The 24,774-nt window shown below is 48.4% G+C and overlaps 1 protein-coding gene across 5 annotated transcripts; it reads right to left on the reverse strand.

Annotated features, from left to right (window-relative positions):
• Brme1 (break repair meiotic recombinase recruitment factor 1) lies at positions 1-24,716 on the reverse strand. 5 transcript variants are annotated; one of them, XM_057753386.1, is made up of 10 exons: positions 24,699-24,716; positions 24,330-24,388; positions 23,837-23,896; positions 14,964-15,138; positions 11,817-11,895; positions 8,652-8,756; positions 4,727-5,824; positions 2,175-2,272; positions 593-688; positions 2-335 (listed from the first exon to the last, which is right to left on the reverse strand). In XM_057753386.1, exons 3-10 carry the CDS (start codon positions 23,874-23,876, stop codon positions 209-211), a joined length of 1,818 nt encoding a protein of 605 aa, XP_057609369.1. In that variant the 5' UTR covers positions 23,877-23,896; positions 24,330-24,388; positions 24,699-24,716; the 3' UTR covers positions 2-208. The 5 variants fall into 5 exon arrangements, with proteins under 5 accessions (XP_057609370.1, XP_057609369.1, XP_057609368.1 ...); XM_057753385.1 differs by having other exon boundaries at positions 24,689-24,711; XM_057753387.1 differs by lacking the exon at positions 24,699-24,716 and having other exon boundaries at positions 1-335; positions 593-685; positions 24,330-24,656.
• Between the last annotated feature and the right edge of the window lie 58 nt (positions 24,717-24,774).

Below are 24,774 nucleotides of genomic sequence, written 5' to 3' on the forward strand. Positions count from 1 at the left end.
TTCCCAAAAGTAACATGGACAAAACGGAAAAGAACAAAGAGCACCTCTCGCCTCCCGAAACAAACGGAAAAGCAACTGCATCTCAGCTCAGGAGGCTCTGGAAGCTGGATGAGCACCTGTGGTAGGGGCCTGCTGTCAGAGGACGGGAGCCCAGGTAAACTGACCCCCAAAGGCCCAGAGGGCTTGGGGGGGTCCAGGCTGGAACAGCCTACAGGTCCCTCCAGCCCTGATCCCCTCTAGCAAGGCTCCCCAACCCCTTTGTCAGGTAAGGCAGAGGCTTGGCTTTCCTGCGCTTGAAGGCCTCCAGTTCCCGGTGGGTACTCATAATCAGCCGGCTGTAGAAGAAAGGGAAATGAGGAGTACTAGCTGGGGCTCCTGCTGCACAGGGCTCCTCACAGGTGCAGGCACACCCTGCCCTTTGAACGTAAAAGCCTGAGCCCTGCAGGTCAGAGGGGACAGTAGGAATTCTACCACACAACTGTGGTGCAATGTGGCAGGACCACCAGATATCCATTCCCGCCCCCTCCCCGGTAGTCCTGCCTCAGTTTCTGCTTTGTTCCCTCTCCTCTCTGGTGACTTGAGCTGCCCTTACTTGAGACTGGAGAGCTCCACCACGAGGCCACGCACTGTGTCTGTGGCATCTTGCATCCTGCAGGCCTCTTGGACCCAGGTCCCCGCCGCTGGTCTGCTGGGAGGAGGAAGAAGGGAATGGCCCGAGTGCTCAGGGGTCAGCCATTCGCTGGCTTTGAGGGGCTTATAATGGCCGACCCATTTCAACCGCCCTTCCCCTGCACCAAGAACACCCTCCCTCCAACCCTGCCACCACACACCGCCGTGCTTGGGCTGCTGCCATGGCCTTCCTCACTGATGGGCACCACCCAGCCATTCTCCCAGTGCCTCCCAGGATTCTGGAATATTCTTTCCCAGTTAACTTGATCATTAGATTTTAACTCCTTAGTCCGTCCCCCCCCATACACACTTTGGTTTTTCAAGACAGGGTTTCTGTTGCTTTGGAGACTGTCCTGGAACTTGCTCTGTAGACCAGGCTGGCCTTGAACTCATAGAGATCCGCCTGCTGCCTGCTTCTGCCTCCCGAGTGCTGGGATTAAAGGCGTGTGCCACCACTACCCAGATGAGCTACCCCATTTGCTCCCCATAGTCCCTAACACTCAAGATAATCTGGAAGGGACATGCCACATTTCCCATAGGGAAATATGTATGTACAGGCAGAATAAGGACCCTGTCAGCTCAGGCTAACAACTGTCTCCCTCTGAATCCCTATACTCACGAGTCCCAGTTCTGCCATACAGGCTCCAGGCACCTGCTGGTAGCTGCCTGTTGGGCCCTTGGCTGGCTAGAGTTTCATTCAGCCCCAGGCCACCCACTGGACCCAGGATCCACACTGGAGCAGCACTGACTGGGATGTTTCACAGTAACAACCTGCTTCTGGCACACTGAAGGAGAGTGAGAAACGTAGGGGAGGGACTGTTGACAAGTGGCAGGCAGAAGGCTGGATGAGGGAAAGAGGCCAAGGAGGTCAGGGTGCCATTCTAGTCTTCTTTTGTGATTGCCTGATGGAAACAGAACCTTAGCAGTAAATCATTGATAAGCCTCTGCAGAGACATGGTCAGGTTCAAGTGCAAGGTAATCGGAGGGAAGGCCTGTGAGGGCCAGACAGGGCAGTGAGGAGAAAGAAAGGGTGGGGTAGTCCCTAGGGTACCTGCTCAGAGCCAGAGCTGGGCACCCTCAGACTTGTTTCTACTCACAGTTCCTAGCCCTGACTAGACACCAGTTTATGGAGCTCAGGACCACCCATGGACAAAGAGGCTGGAACAGTCTAAGGTGCTGGAGGGACTGCCCCAGGGGACTCAGCTCCTAAGGACAGGCACTTCTTTGAGTGTGGACCATGGGCCACCTGAGTTCCCAGGATATATAATAGTACATGGTGGTTTGGATGACAGGCCTAAGCTGGGTGGGAGGCAGAGGCAGGTGCATCTCAATGAGTTCGAAGCCAGCCTGATCTACAAAGTGAGTTCTGGGACAACCAGGGCTACACAGAGAAACCCTGTCTCAAAAAAACGGGGGAGCGAGGGAGGGAGGGGTAGAAAGGGAGAGAGAGAGAGGATAGACAGCCGGCCCAGCTGTCATTCTGGATTAAAAACTGGAAAGCCTACCTGGGATGAGCTTTGGTCACTACCTTTGGGGATCCTCCGATGGCATCTGGGCTAGAGACAGGCCAGCTAAGGCCTGGAACATTCCCTGCAGGAGAACCCTGGAAGGAGCAGGGACAGTGTGTAAATCACCCAAGCTGGGAAAGGGAGACCTAAGACTTCCCTTTAGCTGAGCTCCTAAGGAGGAAGCACGATGCCCAGGAGGAGCTCCAGACAGCTGCTCTGCCCTCCTTCCTTGTTCCTGCAACAGGCTGCCATACATCTCGTGATACACAGATGAGTGTTACCCCAGTCACTGTGGACGTGTCCCAAGGTATCTCAGAGATCCTGGAGCAAAGCTGAGTGTAGTGGTGCACATCTTTAACCCCTGCACTCGGGGGGCGGAGGCGAGCAGATCTTTGTGAATTCAATGCCAGCCTGGTCTACAAAGTGAGTTCCGGGACAGCCACAACAACATAGTGAGAATTGTCTTGAAAAAAAAAAAACAAAAACCATAAAAACCATGGCCAGGCATGGTGGTACATACTTGTAATCTTAGAAACTTAGGGGTGAGGGCAGGATTGGTGCTTGTGAGTTTGGGGTCAGCCTCCTGGGTTCCAGGCTACCCTGTGTGAGTGCGGTTACTGTGAGACTGAGATTCTGCCTCCTTTCAAAAAAAAAAAAGACCCCCGAGCTGGGCACATGTAACTCTGGAGGTCTAAGGTCAACATGGCCTGCTGGCCTACAGAGACACAGTCTCGGAACCCAAGTGGCAACCACAGAAAGGAGGTGCTGTTACCTGCCTCAGGCATGAGAGTTCTATATAGAAAAGTCTGCGAACAGGCTGGCATGGGAATTCATCAGGGGACAGTGCTGGACTGGTGTTACAGACCTGGGAAGGTCATTTGAGCCCAGCCAGGGCAACCTGCCAAACCACCTAAAATGAAATGAAATTGGATGTTCACATTTGCCCATTCTGCTGCACTGCTCAGCTGTGGGGAAAAGCCTTCCTCTAAAAGGGGCCACACTTCTAGCATGCCTGTGGGGCTGTTGCGTTTGAAAAAAGGGGCTATGGTACTTGAAGCCATGAAAGCCTCATCCAAATATGTCCAGCCGATGCCCAAACCCTAGGAGGGATGAAAAGATCTGTTTTCCTGAAGTATTAGGGATGGAGCCCAAGGCCCCACACATGCCATTCAGCCATGCCACCTTGCCAGCTTCAGACCAACACTGGAGCTGTGAGGAAAAGCCACCACATCCCTGGCAGGAGAGCACTGTGCAAGGCTGAGACTGTCACTGCAGAGTCATCTACAGTCATGCCCTCTGTGGAAATGGCTGCAAGGCCAGCAGGAGACCCTTTCCTGGTCCTAGGTGTCCCTATGTTGGGAGATAGAGCCTCTGCCCTCCAGCTGAGCTGGGCTGCTGATGTCCTTCTAGTGGGAGCATGCTCAGTGACTGGGTCACTCTGACTTGTTCAGAAATACCCGGTGTCCCAGGCTGGCGCTGTCTGTTGTCTGATGCAAGCTGAATGCCAGATTCCTTTGGTCCTGATAGATTTTCTTTACAGAGGTGGGATGGAACCCTGGCTTCTCATAGTACTAAGACAAGTCACACTGGCGTACACCACAGGCCCAGTGTCCTGAGAAGTATAGCCCAACAAGTCCCCAACAAGGATGGAGGGCAGGCTCTCTCTCCATCCCTTTGGTACTAGGATGGAACCCAGCCTTGAAGCATGGCTGCCTGTTTCTTGCATTGAGCACTAGGTACAGTTCTTTGCTTGCATTGTGGGATTATGTCTTATGAAAACTTTCTCTCAAAGTGTCAACATGGACTAGCTAAATATCTCAACAGGAGGTTGTGGCTCTTTGGGAGGATACTCACATAGTCTACTGGACACCACCAAGCTCCGTTCCAAGACAGAGCAGCTTTAGACTCCAGCAGATCACACACATCACAGGCCTTCTCCACTCCAGCAGGTGCCTGGCCTCCCTCAGCCTCTGTACCACACCCTGCCTAGTCTCAGGGTGTGGCAGACAACTCTTTGTCCAGGTCCCGAGAGCAGGACTGTTTTTTTTCCCCCCAGGAAGAAGGGTTGACAAGTGACCTTGAATGGCTGGCCTTGGCTCAGAGGTACAGAAGGCTAGGTCTGAGCAGCTGTGAGTGGACAAGACTCTTAGGAACGATAAAACAAAGCACGATTTCTCACGTGTCAGCAGGAAAATCTTGTCAAGATTCCCAGCAATCTCAAGGGAGCGAGGGAGGAGTGAGTCTCCTCCCTCCATCTAGTTTCTTCAGGTGTGTGACTCGTAGTGGTTTCCCATGTCCCCTTGCCAGCCAGGAGCAATGCTGGGCATGGGTGGCACAGCGGAGGGCTCTAGTTACAGCAGGGAGGTCCCAGTCACATTAGTCAGGCCCACACGGATAGCCAGCAGGTCTGCCTCTCAGGAAAACGTCCTCCACCCCCGTATGCCTACACTGCATAAATTGTCAGACACATAAGCCCCATCCTGCCTTCGAACCTCACTGACCAGGGTGTGGGGTGTGTGTGTGTGTGCTGAGCACAGGAAGGCTCTTACCTGCTCAGGTAGAGCCTCCACACTGGGGACATCCAGGGCATCTTGGATCTGGCTGTCGGGCAGGAAGTCTAGTTCCATTGTTGAGGACTCCTGCCATGCAGCCTGATCTCTAGAACTGGGAACTGATGGCTGCTGTCCTGCCAGGTCTATGGGAATTCCTGGACTGCTATGACAGGCCTTCCTCTGGGGAGGGTCACTAGCTGCATAACTATGCTCTAGCTGAGAGGAGGTATGAGGGAACAAGCTGAGGCCCTCAAAGTCTCGATGACAGTTTAGGCTGCTTAACTCCACTACCTTTTGGTTCAAAGGCAGCATTCCTATCCCTCCTGGCAACTGTCCATCAGAGTCAGGGTCCTTGGTCTTGACAGCGGGACCCATTTCCTGTTCTATATGATCTGGATCTCCAGCATCCACCAGGGGCTCTTCTTTCTCGGGAACTGCAGTCTCAGTGAGGCTTGCCAGGATGTCACCAGGGGACCCCTCTTCCAGCCTGACCTCCTCTCTGCCTGCTGTGGTCTCCTCAGCAGGAGGTGTGTAGCCTAGCAGAGTCCCAGTGCAGTCTCCACCAGGGGTCTGCCCATCTGGAGAGCCTGGCATCCCAGCCACCTCTGGAGCCCTCTGTTGCAGCACAGAGGGATCTAAGCTCACAGCTGTGATGACACTGTCCGTAAGAGAGGCATCTGCTGGGCTGCTGCAGCTTGGTGCTGCATCTGTGCTACTGTGTGTGTGCGTGGGGACAGGTACAGTGGGGTCTGAGGCAGGAGCTGGTGCTGAAATGTAGAGGATGCCTTCTTCCTGGGGTTCCCCTCCTTGGGCACCTCCTTCCTGTGGGGCTCTGCCATTTGCCTCTCTCCCTTTGGCATCACCATCTGACAGGTGCCTTTCCTGGCTAGTACTGTCTTGAACCCTGGCCCTCTGCATCTCAAAGTCATTATTCCCTAGGCTTCCAGCATCTGGTGGAATGGTCCCCTCCTCTGAGCAGGCACCATCTGCCCATGTCTGGTCTTCTGGCCTCTGGGCATCGTGGAGAGGGAACCTCGGGGACTCCTTCTTTGGCTGGCTTCCTGCCTGGAGGGCACCCAGCTCTGGCCGTGTTTCCTGTGGAAATAAGAAGACTCAGTCCCAGCCTCAGATAATCAAGCACTCTGAAGAATTCTCTAGTTGGTACAAGCCCTGTCCTCAGGATCAGATGGTTGCACCCATCACTAGGTACAGCAAGCACTTGCCTAGTTACACAAGGCTCTGAGTTCTACCCTCACCCCCAGAGAGTTAATGAAGGGTTTAAAGGCTCTGCTTCCAGTTGACCCAATAGCACTTCAGACACATCAGCTTATTACATTATATGTGTGTATGCACACACTTGCCACAATGTACAAATGGAGACCAGAGGACAACTTGTGGAAATCGGTTCACTCTCCTTTCTCTACGAGGGTCCTAAGGTTGTCAGATCTGGTGACAAGTGACTTGGCCTGCTGATCCATCACACCAGCCTCTTATCAACTTAAATAAGATACACCAGAGCCAGTGAGAAGGCCTGGTAGGTAGAGTGGCACTTTCTGTCACGGCATGGTGGAGAAAACAGACTTCACAAAGTTGGCTTCTTACCCTCACATTCACACTGTGGCTCACGAACACCCATACTCGTATACATACATATGCATACAGGTAATAAAAACACCATTACAAAAAAGCTGGGGTTGGGCTGGACTTGGTGGCACACGGTACATCATCACATTGAGAGGCTGAGGAGGGGTTCAGAGTCTGAGGCTGTTCTGGACCACATAGTGAGATCCTGTCTCGAGAGCTCAATGATGATGATGGTGAAGTAGATGCGTTTCTCCTGTGAGGTCTCTGCAATCATGTTATAAAAATTGCTGCAGAAAGTTCCCTGTGCCTTTTACTCACGTCTTCCAATGCTGACACCCTGAGTTGCTCTAGTACAACATCATGATGGGGTGATGTGAGCTTGGGGAAGACCTACCTTCCAGCGGTGTGGCACACACCCGTAATCCAGCACTTGCTAGGTAGAGGTAGGAGAATCAGAAGTTTAAGGGCCAGTCTTGGCTCCATGTCACCTGTCTAAGAATCTCTCCCTCCAGAAAGTGCCACCATGATGAGGAAGCTAAGCAGCTATGGCAACAGCGACCTTCTACTCAGGCTGCGCTTGTCCCATATACTGGTTTTGAGACTAAGTCTCCCTGTGCAGCCTGACTGGCTTGGCACTCGCTTCACAGACCAACCTGGTGCAAACTCAGACACTTGCTTCCGTCTCCCAACGCTGTTACAGGCTGAGCCATCTTGCCTGCCCATAAGCTGCACTTTTTGTTGTTGACGATAGACACACAGCCAGGTGGTGGTGGTGCAGGCCTTTAACCCCAGCACTGGAGAGCCAGAGGCAGGTGGATTTCTGTGAGTTCAAGGCCAACCTAGTCAACAAAGCGAGTTCCAGAACAGCCAGACTGTTTCACAGAGACACTCTGTCTCAAAAAAAAAAAAAAGAAAAGAAAAGAAAAAGAAAGAAAAGAAGACAGACTGCTGTCATTATGTTGTAAAGCCTGGCCTTGAACTCAAAATTTTCCTGCCTCAGACACCTGGGGCTGCAATTACCAGTATGCATCAATGTGCCCAACTATAGCTGGGTTTTTGGGGTTTTTTTTGTCATTTGTTTGTTTTTTGGAGACAGGGTTTCTCTTTGTAGCCCTGGCTTTCCCGGAACTCACAAAGATCCACCTGTCTCTGGCTCCCAAGTGCTGGGATTCAAGGCGCGTGCCACCACTTCCCAGGTTCATTTGTTTGTTCTTAAAAAAATATCTACACTCTAAACCAGGTGGTGGTGGCATGCGTCGCGTCTCTAATCCCAGCTCTCAGAAGGCAGAAGCAGGTGGATTTCTGTGAGTTCAAGGCCAGCCTGGTCTACAGAGCAAGTTCCAGGAAGCCAGAGCTACACAGAGGAAACCTTGTCTCAAAAAACAGAAAGAAATAAAACAAAAATAATTAAAAAAAAATAGCTGCATTCCACCTCTCCCACATGCTATCCACTCTGCCTTTCCTACCTGTCAACCATCTGTTTGCCTTAACTCTACAATTCCAACCCCCCAAATTCCCAACCCCTCCCAAGACTAGTTCTCATGAAACCCAACCTGATCTCAAAAGCTGGTACATAGCTCAGGATAGCCCAGGATAGCCTTGAACTTCTGATCCTCCCATTTCCACAGTTTATGCAGTGTTGAGGAGGGACGACCCAGGGTTCTGTGCGATCTATTGACATTTGTGTACTGCCTACTCAAGTGCTCTACCACTGAGCCATCCCCAACCTTAATGTTCACCCACTGACGGTTACCCAGCATGTTTCCAGTCGGGGACTATTACAAACACTGCTGCAGCAAAGGCCACTGTGTACTCTCCTCCAGGGGCATGTGGCATCAGCAACATTGTCAACCCCAGGACTCATGATGGCAAGGGCAATCCTAAGACTCTTGAGGGCTGGAGAGATGGCCAAGCATTTAAGAGTGTATAATATCCTTGCAGAGGACCTGACATTGATTCTCAGCACCCATTTCAGGGGGCTCACAACTTCCTGCAACTCCAACTCTGGAGTCTCTGGAAGAGCAGCTAGTGCTTCTAACTGCTGAGCCATCTCTCCAGCCCTCACATTTTTAAATGTTCCTGACTTGTACAGAAGCCCCCAAGAAGCAGAGGAAGCTGTCAGGAAAAATATACTACTTTTCTGAATTTGACTATCTCCATGTAAACTGCGCCATGGTACAGAGTGGTCTCAGATGTGCTGCTTAGCACACAGTGCATACCAGGAGCCTGAGTGTGACTGCCAAGTCAGGGGCAGGGGCGGAGCATCAGTCAGGGCAGCATCGAGGAAGACCACGGTTAATCAGCAGGAGCAGCCGACTAAGAGAAGGGAGGCTCTTACCTGGCTTCCGGTGCAGCTCTCTGGAACCTCTTCCCACACCTTGGCTTTTCTTCTTGTTGTCTTCTTTGGTTTGGCAAACTGGGGGACAAACCTCCCACCTGAGTTCTGTAAAGAGACACAAGAATAAAGCAGCAGCGTGGAAGAATGGGGTCTTAGGAACAGCAGCCCCAACATCCCCCCTTTTTCCTTTCAGCATTCAGGATTAAACTGCTGCATCCTAGGGGTGCTCTACTACTCAGTTACCGACCAGACCTTAAACCCGAACTGTTTGTTTGTTTTCTTTCTTTTTTTAAAGATTTATTTATTATGTATACAACATTTCTTCCATGCCAGAAGAGGGCACCAGACCTCATTACAGATGGCTGTGAGCCACCATGTGGTTGCTGGGAATTGAACTCAGGACCTCTGGAAGAGCAGTCAGTGCTCTTAACCACTGAGCCATCTCTCCAGCCCCCCTCCCCCCGCCCTTTCTTTTTTTCTTTTTTGAGACAAGTTCTTCTATGTAGCCCTGGCTATCCTGGAACTCACTGTGTAAAGCAGGCTGCCTCTGCTTCCTGAGAGCTAAGACTAAAGGTGTGTATCACCTTGCCCTTATAAGCTACTCCTTATTTTAAGTTGTGCCCCCACTGGAATTTTGGTTTTTAAGATAAGATTCCTTTTTATTATTTTTTATTTCTTTGACTTTTTTTTTTTTTTTTTTGCTTTGGTGCCTGTCCTAGAACTAGCTCTTGTAGACCAGGCGGCCTCGAACTCACAGAGATCCTCCTGCCTCTGCCACCTGAGTGCTGGGATTAAAGGCATGTGCCACCACTGCCCAGCTGACCATTTTTTTTTATTGATATTTGAGCTCTACATTTTTCTCTGCTCCCCTTCCTGCCTCTTTCCTCCCCACTTCAACCCTCCCCCAAGGTCCCCATGCTCCCAATTTACTCAGGAGACCTTGACTTTTTCTACTTTCTACTTCCCATACAGATTAGTGATGGGGGAGAGTCTTCTGTTTTGTGTTAATTTCATTGGTTAAATAAAGAAACTACCTTGGCCCTTTGATAGGACAGAAAATTAGGTAGGTGAAGTAAACAGAACAGAATGCTGGGAGAAAGAAGCCGAGTCAGGCAGTCACCATGATTCTCCGACCTGAGATGGATGTAGGCTAGGTAAGCCACACCTTGTGGTGTTACACAGATTATTAGAAATTATTAGATCAATATGTAAGAGCTAGCCAATAAGAGGCTGGAACTAATGGGCCGGGCAGTGTTTAAAAGAATACAGTTTCCGTGTAATTATTTCAGGTAAAGCTAGCTGGGCGGCAGGAAGTGGCCCGCAGCTTCCTATCACAACAGATTAGATCTATGTAAGTCTCTCTTAGTATTCTCATTGTTGTCTAAGTTCTCTGGGATTGTGGTTTGTAGGCTGGCTTTCTTTGCTTTATGTTTAAAAACCACCTATGAGTGAGTACATGTGATAATTGCCTTTCTGTGTCTGGGTTACCTCACTCAAAATGATGTTTTCTAGCTCCATTCATTTTTCTGCAAAATTTAAGATGTTGTTATTTTTTTCTGTTATGTAGTACTCCGTTGTGTAAATGTAGCACATTTTCCTTATCCATTCTTCGGTCGAGGGGCATTTAGGTTGTTTCCAGGTTCTGGCTATGACAAACAATGCTGCTATGAACATAGTTGAGCACATGTCCTTGTGGCACAATATTGGGTATATTATTGGGTCTTGAGGAAAAGTGTTTCCTAATTTTCTGAGAAATCTCCACGCTGACATCCAAAGGGGTTGTATCAGCTTGCATTCCCACCAGCAATGCAGGAGTATTCCCTTTTCACCACACCTCTCCAGCATAAGTTGTCATCAGTGTTTTTTGATCTTGGCCATTCTTACAGGTAGAAGATGGAATCTCAAGAGTTGTTTTGATTTGCATTTCTCTGATGACTAAGAATGTTGAACATTTCCTTAAGTGTCTTTCAGCCATTTTAGATTCCTCTGTTGAGAGTTGTCTGTTTAGGTCTGTACTCCATTTTTTTTTATTAGATTATGTGTTCTTTTGGTGTTCAATTTCTTGAGTTCTTCGTATACTTTGGAGATCAGACCTCTCTCTGATGTGGGATTACTGAAGATCTTTTCCCATTCTGTAGGCTGTCATTTTGTCTTGTTGACCGTGTCCTTTGCTTTACAGAACCTTCTCAGTTTCAGGAGGTCCCAATTATTAATTGTTTCTCTCAATGTCTGTGCTGCTAGGGTTCTATTTAGGAAATGGTTCCCTGTGTCAATGCGTTCCAGAGTACTTCCCACTTTCTCTTCTATAAGTTTCAGTGTAACTGGCTTTATGTTGAGGTCTTTGATCCATTTGGACTTGAGTTTTGTGCATGGTGATAGATATGGGTCTATTTTCATTCTTCTACATGTTGAGATCCAGTTATGCCAGCACCACTTGTTAAATATGCTTTCTTTTTTTCCATTTGATATTTTTTGCTTCTTTGTCAGAGATAAGATTTCACATAACTTAGGCTGGCCTTGATCTTGATATATAGCTGAGACTGATTTTCAATTCCTAGTCCTCCTGTCCTCTCCTCTGGAGTGCTAGAATCACAGGCATCATGCCTGTTTTATGTAGCACTGGGGATAAACCCAGGTCTTCATGCACTCTAAGGCAAGCATTGTACCAACTGAGCTACATCTCCAACTGTTCCTCCTCTTACCCTACATCCCCAACCCCCTCACCTTGTTTCTTTTTCTTTTTTAAAATATTGGTGTTTAGACTGCATGTATGTTTGTGTGTGGGTGCTAAATCTTGGAGTTACAGACAGTTGTTAGCTGCCATATGGGTACTTGGAACTGAACCCGGATTCTCTGAAGAGCAATCAGTGCTCTTAACTGCTGAGCCATTCTCCAGCCCCAGCTTATCTTGTTTTTTGAGACAAGGCTTTACTCTATAGCCTAAGCTAGTCTAGAATTTACTATATGGTCCAGGTTGACCTTGGACTCAGAGGTTTACCCACCTCTGTTTTCCAAGTTCTGTAATTAAAGGTGTGCACCACCATGCCTTGCTTGGATTTCTTTTCTTGTAGTCTCACACAAGTTGTCTTATGTCCCTGTATCCCTGTGGGCAGTGAAGAGCTGCTGGCCGCAGATAGGATATAGACCTTACAAGAGGAGGCTCACCTGGGAAGGAGGCAGGGGGACCAGCTCTTCCGGTGACTCCAGGAGGTCAGAGGCAGCTCTTGTGTCCTCCACAAAGCAGCTGGGTGAGAAGAGGGAAAACAGAGAAGTCCTTCTAGATGTTACTTACATACCAAGACAATGGGATGGGTGCAGCTCCAGCAGTTGAGCCTAGTATGTTCTATCCCCAAAACATGCTCACACACAGACACACATATATACACACACAGGCACAAATACATATACCACAACATATCCCTACACACTTACTTTCTCAAGAACAAAGGGAGGTGAGAACCTAAACGAAAAGTAATTCTGAATCTTCCAGGGAGGGCCTGGAAATTGCTTCTTAGGGTTTAAAAATACATCAGTTCCATTTCCCCTACACAGGGCTGAGGATGGAACCCAGAGTCTGGCGCCTACTAGGCAAGTACCCAGATTGTCTGCATTGAAAGGGTGAAATTTACAGAGTGCAGTATTACTTAGCAATAAAATAAGAATCTGGGCCGGGCCTGGTGGCACATGTTTTTAATCCCAGCACTCAGGAGGCAGAGGCAGAAACAGGTGATCTCTGTGAGTTTGAGGCCATCCTGGTCTACAAATTGAGTTCCAGGACAGTTAGGATTGTTACACAGAGAAACCCTGTCTCAAAACAAACAAAAAAACAAAACAAAACAAAAAAGAAAAAAAAACAGAAAAAAAAGAATCTGAACGGTAGCTCCAAGGATAAAAGCCCTTGCCACACAAGCAGGCCTATGTAGAAGCTAAGGGGTAGTGCAAGAACTGCAATCCCAGCACCCTGTGACAAGGCAGCTGGCCTGTCCACAGCACAACAACAGACACTGTCTCAAACAAGTGCAAAGTCAGAACTGACACCATAGGCTGTCCCGGACATCCTCTGACAGTCACACAGATGATGTGCTGCAAGTCAGCTCCCATCCACACACACCAAGAAAGGAAAGAGAAAGGGAAGAAAAAGAAAACAGAGAATTCTAACCAGGCATGGTAGTACACACCTATAATCCCAGCGCTCAGAAAGCAGAGGCAGGCAGATCTCTTTGAGTTCAAAGTCAATCTAGTCTACAGATCAAGTTCCAGGCCAGCCAGGGCTGCTCAGTAAGACCGTGTCTCAAAACATTTTTTTTTCTTTTTGGTTTTTCGAGACAGGCTTTCTCCGTGGCTTTGGAGCCTGCCCTGGAACTAGCTCTTGTAGACCAGGGTTGGCCTCAAACTCACCTGCCTCTGGCTCCCAAGTGCTGGGATTAAAGGCATGTGCCACCACCACCTGGCCTCAAAACAAATATTTTTTTTTTTTTTTTTTTTTTGGTTTTTCGAGACAGGGTTTCTCTGTGGTTTTGGAGAGCCTGTCCTGGAACTAACTCTTGTAGACCAGGCTGGTCTCGAACTCACAGAGATCCGCCTGCCTCTGCCTCCCAAGTGCTGGGATTAAAGGCGTGCGCCACCACCGCCCGGCAAAACAAATATTTTTAAAAATATTTTTAGGTGCTGGGTAGCTCAGTAGAACACGGACATGAGGCTGGATTCCATCCCAGCACTGCAGAGGGAATAACAAGTTTTACACTGAGGTCATTTGTGTGGTTTCTGGAGCACCAGCAAGATTTTTCTCCACATTTTGCTGTTTGTTTTATATTGGTTTTCTTTTTGTCTTTTTCTCTATATGTGGTATTTCTTCTTTTTTTTAAGAGAGATTTTTTTTTATGTATATGAGTACTCTTTCTGCATGTACAATGTTATCACAGAGATGGCATCAGATCCCACTATAGATGGTTTTGAGCTACCATGTGGTTGCTGAGAATTGAACTCAAGACCTCTGGAAGAGGGGCTGGAGAGATGGCTCAGCGGTTAAGAACATGGACTGTTCTTCCGGAGGTCCTGAGTTCAATTCCCAGCAACCACATGGTGGCTCACAACCATCTGTAATGAGATCTGGTGCCCTCTTCTGGGGTGCAGGTATGCACACAGGCAGAACACTGTATACATAATAAATAAATAAATCAAAAAAAAAAAAAAAGACCTCTGGAAGAGTAGCCTGTGCTCTTAATCACTGAGCCATCTCTTCAGCCCCATAGGTGCTATTTCTTAGCGAACATTTAAAAAAAATAGCACAAGATGGGTAAAATTCTTGTCCCTTCCCCTATGTTTGTAGACTGGGAGGCCTCACAGCAGTGCATCCCCACTGACTTAGCAGAGGATTAAATCTCTGTGACCTGGGAGGGAGGATTAGGTGATGTGTGGCTCACACAAGTCTGCAGAGCCAACACTTGTGGCTTCATGGTACCACTGTTAGCAATAGCAAGTCTGCTATGACCTGAAATCAGACAGACATACATGGAGAACTTATACTGGGCTGAGCACAAGCCTCAATATTTTTTTTTTAATTTTACTTTTATTTTATTTGCATTGGCGTTTTGCCTGCATGTATGTCTATGTAAGAGCTTGGACTTATAGGCAGTTGCTAGCTGCCATGTGGGTGCTGGGAATTGAACTCGGGTGCTCTGGAACAGTCAGGGCTCTTAACCACTGAGCCATCTCTCCAGTTCCAAGCCTCTATATTTTTAATTCAGTAAATGTGGTCACCTAGCTCACACTGTCTTCCTCAAAGACATCAGTTACCAGTCATTTTGCTCCTCCTAATTCCACTTTTCTCTCTCCTTCCTTCCTTCCTTCCTTCCTTCCTTCCTTCCTTCCTTCCTTCCTTCCTTCTTTCCTTCCTTCATCTCTTCCTTTCTTTTGGAAATACGGTCTCATTATGTAACCCAGGCTGGCCTCAAACTGATAGGTATCTACCTGCCTCTGCTTCCCATGTGCTGCGATTAAAGGTGTGTGTCGTCGTAACTGGCCTGTTTTTATGTGTGTGTATGAACATGCATGCACCCAGAGGACAACCTCAGGTCTGAAACTCACCAATTAGGCTATACTGGCTGGACAGTGAGCCCCAGGGGTCCACCTGTCCTCCCTCCTCAGCACCATGCTGAGATGTTTTCACATGGGTTCTGGAAGTGGAACTCCTGTCTTCGTCTTCGTGCTTGTGAAAAAAAGTGCTTTTCCAACTGAGCTTCCTCCCAGCCTCAACCTGAGCCTGGATCAGTGTTAACTGTAACCGAGCTGGGCCAGTTCTGAGCCACCTACCTGGAAGCTGCGGGTTGTGATTCCTCCCCACTTGGCTCTACAGAGGCAGCAGGTTCTGGGCTGTCTTCTGACTCTCTGGAATGGTGTGACTGCATCAGCATGGAGCTCTGGGGGCTTCCCTGGGGGTCTTTCAGCCGTGGGTTCTTAGATGGTTTTGAGGAAGGGAGGCTGTCCCCTGGTTTGGAGAGGGAAGTGAGGGGCAGGGATGCAGATCAGGCACAGCATGGTTGTCAGTTTAGCACAGGAGGGCCACAGCTAGACTATAGGTGAGTGGGTCCGTGTTGAGGGCAGGAAGGCCAGTTCTGGTGCTAACCTGGTGATGGGGAGATGGGAGGGAGCCTCATTCAAAACCCAGGACCCATTCTCTCATGTGGTCATACAGTTAGATTCTTTTTTTTCCGGTGAGACAGGATCTTACCTGTAGCCCAGGCTGTCCATGAACTAACTCTCTGTTCTGCTGCCCTAGCTTCCAAAATGCAGGAATGATAGGTAACCTGCATTTTGGAAGCTGATTCAAGGGCTTTATGTGTCCATGTGCAAATGTACCTGTCTGCGCATGTGCATGGGGGCCATATAGTGTAATTTCCCAGGAGTTACTCAGCTTATTGTTTGAAACAGCGGCTAGGCCCAGGGAACATTCTGCCTCTGCCTTCCCAGTGCTGGGATTACAAGTGTGCCACCTCACAACTGAACCATCACCTCAGCTTTAATCTATTAATTTAGTCATGACTGTGATCGAACCTTTTATTTCCATTATTTTTAAAATTTTATTTTATGTATATGGGTATTTCATCTGTATGTATGTCTGTGTTTCATGTCTATACGTGGAACCTACAGGGGCCAAAGAGGGCATCAGAGCTTCTGCAATTGAAATTACAGACAGTAAGCCAGGCGGTGGTGGCACACGCCTTTAATCCCAGCACTCGGGAGGCAGAGGCAGGTGGATCTCTGTGAGTTCGAGACCAGCCTGGTCTACAAGAGCTAGTTCCAGGACAGGCTCCAAAACCACAGAGAAACCCTGCCTCAAAAAAAACCAAAAAAAAAAAAAAAAGAAATTACAGACAGTTGTGAGTCTCATGTGGGAGATGGGAATTGAGCTCAGGTCCTATGGAAGAACAGAGCATCCTCCAGCTCCTGAGATTACACTTTGAAGCACCTTGGCTCCAAACCACATGGGACAAGTGGGACCAAGCCCCCTCTCCTCTGGGAGAAGTGAGGCAGGTCCCAGTTCAAAGGTGGAACCATGTCTGAGGTCCCCACCACCCTCCCCTTCTTACCCATGGTTTTTATTTTTACATGACGGTGACAGTACTTCTGCTGGCCTCTGGAAGGCGTCAGGTCACCTCCTGTATGTTGGGAACTATAGAGCCCTGGCCCCTTGACTTTCTTTGCCTGCAGCTGCTTTCAGACCTTGATGACAGGCTGATGAGACCCACAGCTGAAAGATCCCGAGAGCTGGGCATGGCTAAGGATCCCTATATAAGCTTCCCCTGAGCACAATAAACTGGGCATTCTAGGCATTCTCGTATCAAGAATGACCCGTGCCCATGCTCTGTCTGTGTCTATATATTTTTAAGTCTCCAGCTTAGTTCCTGGCTCACGTACCGTACTGTCTTGTAGTGGCACGGGTGCTACAGGACAGAACAGGATCATTCGGCTTTTTACACCTGTCCCCCTATGACTGAGCCACACACAAGCTGAGCTTGTCCTTCTCTTTCTTCCTGTTTTGACTAGAGGAATGTACAAGTCAGCACTAGGGTTCAGTAGTCTAAAGCGCTGAGCACACAGAAGTCAGGTGGTGGTGCATGCCTTTAGTTCTAGCACTTGCGAGGCTAAAATAGAAGGATTGAGAGTTTGAGGCCAGCCTGGATTACATGAGACCCTTTTTCAAACAAACAACAACAATAAAAACCCAATGGCAGTTGTTTAATTAAGTAAAGATATGTTGCTGTTTCACCTTGCCTGCCTAAGGCTCCTGACTGTTCTAATAAAAAACATAACTGCCGGGCGGTGGTGGCGCACGCCTTTAATCCCCAGCACTTGGGAGGCAGAGGCAGGCGGATCTCTGTGAGTTCGAGACCAGCCTGGTCTACAAGAGCTAGTTCCAGGACAGACTCCAAAACCACAGAGAAACCCTGTCTCGAAAACCAAAAAAAAAAAAAAAAAAAAAAAAAACCATAACTGAATGGCCAATAGCTGGGCAGTAGAGGGATAGGCGGGGTTGGTAGGCAGAGAGAATGAGGATGAGGAGAAGTCTAGGTTCAAGGAATAAGGGAGAAAGAAAGGGAGACACCCGGGGTCAGAAGCCAGGCAGCCACCAGCCAGCCAGACACAGGAAACAGGAAAGTAAGATACACAGAAAGAAGAAAGGTTAAAAAGCCCTCAGGCAAAATGTAGATAAAGAGAATCAGATTAAAACAAGAGCCAAGATAAGGCTGAACATTCATAACTAATAACAAGTTTCTGTGTCATGACTTGGGAGCTGGTTAGTGGCCCAAAAGAAAGCTTGTTATAAAAGTCCTTTGGACATTTATAGAGCACCTACTGCATACTGGGCTTCTTCCTACAACAAAATAGAAAAACCAAACCTGAATATTTTCTTTCTGGAATTCAGTCAGACTTGCTACACAATTCAAGTATGAGAACCTGAGTTAGATCTACAATATGCATGTAAGAGCCAGGAATAGAGTTTGGTGGTGGTGGCACACACCTTTAACCCTAGCACTCAGGAGGCAAAGGTAGGCAGATCTCTGTGAGTTCGAGGCCAACCTGATCTATAAGAACTAGTTCCAGGACAGTTAGGGCTGTACAGACAGAGAAACCCTGTCTTTAAAAAAAAATAAAAACAACAACAACAACAAAAAAAACCAGGCCGGGCGGTGGTGGTGCACGCCTTTAATCCCAGCACTCGGGAGGCAGGGGCAGGTGGATCTCTGGGAGTTCGAGGCCAACCTGGTCTACAAGAGCTAGTTCCGGGACGGGCACCAAAGCTACAGAGAAACCCTGTCTCAAAAAACCAAAAAAATAAATAAATAAAAATAAGTCTGCCAGGCAGTGGTGGAGGCAGAAGCAGGCAGATCTCTGAGAGTTCGAGACCAGTCTGGTCTACAAAGGCTCCAAAGCTACAGAGAAACCCTGTCTAAAAGAAAAAAAAAAAAAGAGCCAGGAATAGGGTCAGAGAAAGACAAATCCCTGGATCTTGTTGGCCCATTTGGTGACTGAGGAAACACCTGACATTGACCTCTATAGAGAGGCACAAGCACTACACGCATTGCATGAACGTGAACGTACTATAGGGACAGGATGGAACTGGGGACCTGAGGTATGCTAGCCAAGTGTTCTACTGCTAAGCCATGCCCCAGCCCTCCAGCCCTTCCTTCTGCTCTGCTGCTGTGCATCTGCGCAACAGCGCCCTCACTAAGACCCTGCAGGTGTCCATCCTCTGCCCATGCTCTCCAACCAGCGCTGTGGGCTCAGGAATTCCTTATGTTTCTATGTTCCTACCTCTCCGCCACAAAAGACAAAAATAAATAGCTTTGTCTGGTTGCCTGAGATTGCTCACAAACAGCAGCTTGCTTGATATGGGCAGGCCTGGGTTCATACTCAGCACAGAAAAGAGAGATTAGTTTGTTTTCTTTTTTCTTAAATATTTATTTATTTATTTATTATGTATACAATATTCTGTCTACATGTATGCCTGCAGGCCAGAAGAGGGCACCAGATCTCATTACAGATGGTTGTGAGCCATCATGTGGTTGCCGGGAATTGAACTCAGGACCTTTGGAAGAGCAGGCAATGCTCTTAACCACTGAGCCATCTCTCCAGCCCTGTTTTGTTTTTTCAAGACAAGGTTTCTCTATGTAGCTCCTAGAGGTACTAGAACTCACTCCGTAGACCAGGCTGGCCTTGAACTCAGAGGTAAACTACCTCTGCCTCTGTGCATTGGTTAGGTGACAAAACCGTTTTGGTAAGGATTAGGAGGTGTGGTCTTGGAGATTTCAAAAGCCCACAGCAGGTCTAGTTTCAGTCTTTCTCTCTCCTCTCCCTGCCACCTCCTCTGGGCCTGCTACATGTAGTATGTGGAAGATGTAAGCTCTCAGCTACTGCTACAATGCCATGTCTGCCTGCTGCTACCCCTCGCCCTGATGGTCTTGAAGTCGCCCTTTGAAACTGTAAGCAAGCCCCCAATCAAGTGCTCTCTAAGTTGCTTGGTGATAGTGTCTCCCACAGCAACAGAACAGTAGCTAAGACAGGTTTTGTCCCTTGCTTTAGAGAGTCTCTCACTCACCTGGAACTTGCCTAGAAGGCTAGGCTGGCTGGTCCACAAGCTCCAGTAATGGACCTGTCTCTGCTCCTCCACTCCACTACTGGGAATACAAGCGCGTGTCACCATACCTAGCTTTTCCCTGGGTGTGGGGACTGAACTCATATCTTCATGGTTACAAGGCAAGCACTTTATCAACTGAACCATCCCTCAATGCCTGGAAACTGGATTTTACCTTATTTATTGACTTAAAATATGTTAACACCTTATATTCTGTCATAAATTTTATGATATTTAATCATGGAAAATTCATTTACTTTTTGAAAAAAGTCTGCAACCAACTATTAGCTATACTGGAATTCACTAGTAACGGTAACATCCTCTCAAAACCTCCATGTCCCAGCCTTACCTTATTTGCTTATAATCTAATAAATAAACCTTGTCTTAAGATCAAAGTGCAAAGGTAGCCACACTAGTCAGTCATACAGGCCAGGATGGTGGCACACACCTATAATCCCAGCAGCCACACTAGTTAGTCATAGAGGCTGGGCCGTGGTGGTACACGCCTTTAATTCCAGCACTAGAGAGGAATGTAAGGCGGGATGAGACAGGAACTCGCTCTCTTTCAGTCTGAAGATTTCATAGAGGTAAGAGCTCTCTAGTGGTTGGCTGCTTTGCTTCTCTGATCTTTCAGTTTGAACCCCTGTATCTGTCTCTGGGTTTTTTATTAGTCGTGTTACACTCACCGGTTTCAAGGTCCCGCTGGAACTTTGCTAGACCAGTCAGTGTGGGGAATGGTGGCCTCTCACACGAGGGGGAGGGAGACAGATCCTGGGCTCTTTAAAACTGAGAATCCAGGGAGAGGAACCAGGAGAGAGGGGTGTGGAAGAGCAAGGACTTGGTGGAGGATGGGTAGCAATGGGAAAACCATAAGGCTAGGTAGTTATTTTTTTCAGTGTAATCAAGAAATGGTAGACTTAAGTTTTTAGTTTGAAGGGAGAAATGCATATTTTTCTCATTACTATTCACGATATTTCCCAACAAAATACTCAGGTGCACAATAAACAAAAACAACAAAAACTCCACCCACAAATATACATACACAGATAGTTTAGGACATCAGGAACCAAGAGGGTCCATTTTCTCTCATGAAGGCACACAGATGGTGGAGCCAAGTAGTGGCTGCTTGGTGGCCTCTAGCAGGGGAACTGCACTGTCGACAGGTGGGTTTTATTATTTAGATAGGGCAAGGTCAACAGGTCACGAGATGGCTAGCCCTGGCGACACTGTCACAGTTGCCATGAGTGGGGGACAGCAGACGACACCCAAAGACACACCCAGGGCCAGTCGGAAGACCGAGGGATACCCTTATCTGGCTTTTCTGCTAGCGATAATCAGAGTGGTAGAGCATTTGGCTTGCAGCACGAGGCCCTGGTGCATCCCCAGAACTGCAAACACAAATCAAGGCAGCTGCGTTTCCTGTAACTCGTTTACGTGATTGGGAACTGAGGCACAGACTACTTTACCCACAAGGAAGGGAACAGAGCTCCACCAGCCAATCTTTTGAAATCTAGATTAGAAACAGCCACACAGCAGTTGATCTGACATTGGCCCTGTGCAGGATTCGTCCTGAAACCGGAATGAAGTGGGAAAGACCTCTTGGTCCCCTAGCCTTAGGACCAGTGGCTAGAGAAAATGCTAGAGAACTTTCGCTCTACTATACGGCCTCCATAATTCCTGTTATTCTTACTTGCCTGTACTAAAACTTCACTATCTTTTAAGGAGCTTAAGGTCATCGTATTAGCATTCTGGTGAACAGCAACAATTAAGTGTTATCGAGAGCTGGGTATGGTGGTGGTATGTGTAGTCCCAGCTACTAAGAAAACTAAGGTAGGAGGGTCACCCGAACCCAGAGGAGTTCAGGACCAGATTCAGCCAGATAGTGTGTGGGAGGGAGTACAGGTGCATAGACCAGAACACAATGCCAGGCGTCATTCTTCAAGAGCCTTCTACCTGTGTGTGTTACCTACTTGTGTGCCAGTGCTCTTGCCTGAGTGTGACTGAGAGTAGCCCAAATAACAAAACCTAGAGACAGATACAGGGGTTCAAGCTGAAGATCAGAAAAGCAGCCAATCCACTAGAGAGCTCTTACCTCCGTGAAATCTTCAGACTGAAAGAGAGCGAGTTCCTGTCTCATCCCTCTTTATGTTCCTCTCTAGTGCTGGGATTATAGGTGTGTGCCACCACTGCCCGGCCTGTTTGGCTGACTAGTGTGGCTGTTTTGCGTTCTGGTCTTCAGGCAAGCTTCATTTATTAAAATACAAATAAAATATCACAAGTGAGCATGTGGAGGTCACAGGTCAGTATTAGGGGTCTTCCTTTCTAACTTCTAAAATGTTTAAATTTTACTTGTTTGGGTATTTTGCCTGCACGTATGTCTACGGCCCACTACCACATGCATGCTCTTGGAGACCAGAAGAGGGTGTGGAACAGGGTTTATATACAGTTGGTTGTGAGCTTCCATGTGGGTTCTGGGAACTGAACTCGGGGTCTCTGGAAAAGCAGCCATCTCTCTAGTCCTACATCTTATTTTTTTTGAAATAAGATCTCTTCCTGAACCTAGAGTTCTCTGTTGTGTTTAGACTAGCTGTCTCCACTCCCCTCCACACCATCTAGTGCTGGGGTTACTCTCTCCCTGAACCCAGGGTTCCCTGTTGTGTCTAGACTGTCTCCTCCCCCTCTAGTGCTGGGGTTACTCTCTCCCTGAACCCAGGGTTCCCTGTTGTGTCTAGACTAATTGTCTCCTCCCCCTCTAGTGCTGGGGTTACTCTCTCCCTGAACCCAGGGTTCCCTGTTGTGTCTAGACTAATTGTCTCCTCCCCCTCTAGTGCTGGGGTTACTCTCTCCCTGAACCCAGGGTTCCCTGTTGTGTCTAGACTAATTGTCTCCTCCCCCTCTAGTGCTGGGGTTACTCTCTCCCTGAACCCAGGGTTCCCTGTTGTGTCTAGACTAATTGTCTCCTCCCCCTCTAGTGCTGGGGTTACTCTCTCCCTGAACCCAGGGTTCCCTGTTGTGTCTAGACTGTCTCCTCCCCCTCTAGTGCTGGTGTCACGGACAGGCACCATTATATCCAGCTTCTATGTGAGTGTTAGGAAGCCAGACCCAGGTCCTCGTGCTGGCACAGCATGTGCATCAGTCACTGAGCCAACTGCTCAGCCCACATTGTTTTTTGAGGGTCTCTCACTGATGTGGCTGGCTAGCTTCCCACATGGAAGCTCACAACCAACTGTATATAAACCCTGTTCCACACCCTCTTCTGGTCTCCAAGAGCATGCATGTGGTAGTGGGGCGTAGACATACGTGCAGGCAAAATACCCAAACAAGTAAAATTTAAACATTTTAGAAGTTAGAAAGGAAGACCCCTAATACTGACCTGTGACCTCCACATGCTCACTTGTGATATTTTATTTGTATTTTAATAAATGAAGCTTGCCTGAAGACCAGAACGCAAAACAGCCACACTACAAGCACGGGCCACCATGCCTGGTATTTTAAAAATGAGTCTGGAGATTGGGCTCCTCTTGCTTGTTGGCAAGCATTTTACTGGGTCACCTTTGCAGCCCCAGAGTGAGAACTTGTCTATTTATAAAACAGCAAAATACCTGGGCTTGGTCTACAGGCCTTTATCCCAGTGCACGGTAAGCTAAGGCAGGAAGATAAGTTCAAAGCCAGCCTGGGCTACATGATATATTAGTTAGGATTTCTATTACTTTTTTTTTTTTTTTTTTTGGTTTTTCGAGACAGGGTTTCTCTGTGGTTTTGGAGCCTGTCCTGGAACTAGCTCTTGTAGACCAGGCTGGTCTCGGACTCACAGAGATCCGCCTGCCTCTGCCTCCCGAGTGCTGGGATTAAAGGCGTGCGCCACCACCGCCCAGCTAGGATTTCTATTACTGTGAGCAAAAGCAAAATCGAGGAAGAAAGGGTTTATCACACTTCTACATCATAGTCCATTGTCAAAGGGAGGCAGGAGCTGAAGCTCTTGGCTGTGGAGGGAAGCAGCCTCCTGGCTTTCTTATCTAACTCAGGACTACTTGCCTCCCCCCATGCACTATGTCCCCCACTGAGCTGGGCCCACCCACACTCATCATTAACCAAGAAAATGTACTACAAACTTAGCTACAGGCAAATCTTTTGGAAGCATTTTCTCAGTCAAGAGTCCCTTTTCCCAAATGACTCCAGCTTGAGACACAATGACATAAAACAGCACACATGGCAAAGAATCCACCCCCATCTCAAAAACACACATCAAAAATAAAATGGCCAACTTGGGACAGAGATGTAGTTTCATGGCAGAGTATTTATCATGCAGGAAGGTCTATGTTCTAGGCCCAGTACCTCAAAGAAATGAATAGTAAAAAGCCAATTTGAAGGCAGACAGTGGTGGTGTTCTGGGCAGTGACGGCAGAGGCAACTGCATCTCCATGAATCTGAGGCCAACCTGGTCTACAGAGCAAGTTCCAAGACAGCCAGGGGTACACAAAGAAACCCTGTGTCGATGAAGCAAAATGAAACATAATAATAATAATGCCAATTTTAATAAACCAAATACCTGAGTCTCGCTGTTTCTTCTTCTTCTTCTTCTTATACATTTTATCTTTCCCTGAGAAATCTGAAAGCAACAAACAAATTCTATAGCTGTTGCCAGCACTTTATGTCCCCGCGTGTACCCAGTGGTCTCCCTCTTCCACAGGGCCCATCTGGCGGCCCGATGAGGGGAGTCAGCTTAATTCCTGGAGGACGCGGACTGGGACACCAGGTCATAGCCATCTTGGGCAATGGCCAGGTAGGAATTCACACCCTTTCCCTGTGTGAAGGAACTATCTTTGTCCTCCTCAGGACCTCTACTCTAGTCTCTGGGATGGATGACTGTGCTCCACCCCACCCCCACAGCGCCCAAAGTTATGTATCTGGGATGTGGGGTACTTGGAAGCTTTTGAGAGACCACTGGTGAACCACCAAAGTGACTTTAACCAGGGCCACCTGGGGCAGGGGTGTCGCTTCTGGTCTTCGGGCTGTGGGACTCAAGGCAAGCCAGAACCAACCTGGGCCACAGCAGATACGAAGTCACTCTGTCCTTAGTAGGGACGAGATCAGCTTGCATCTGATGGGGAATAAATCGCCTAAATTACTTGCGTGACATTTTGAGAAAATGACCACATCGTCAGACACGGGATTGTGTGGCCGACTGGGGCTGGGGGACCCGAAGGCCTGAGGCCCGGCACCGTGGACGCAGCGCTCCCCTCACAGTGACCGACAGCAGTAACACCCCCGCACTCCCACAAAGCGGGACAGAACAGGGCACAGCGGCGAGAGCCACGGCTCTCCGCCCGTCACGCCGCCGCGCCCTCACACCTGCAGCCCTCCACCTCTCTCCCGCCCCACGCACGCGCAGCACCCTCACCGCGCCTTACGCATGCTCCTCCTCCTCTCCGCGCGTGCCTCATATCAGGCGCATGCGTGTCCCCGCACTGCCTTTCGGGAATTGTA

The sequence above is a fragment of the Chionomys nivalis genome, chromosome 21, assembly GCF_950005125.1.
Source record: "Chionomys nivalis chromosome 21, mChiNiv1.1, whole genome shotgun sequence".
Taxonomy (NCBI): domain Eukaryota; kingdom Metazoa; phylum Chordata; class Mammalia; order Rodentia; family Cricetidae; genus Chionomys; species Chionomys nivalis.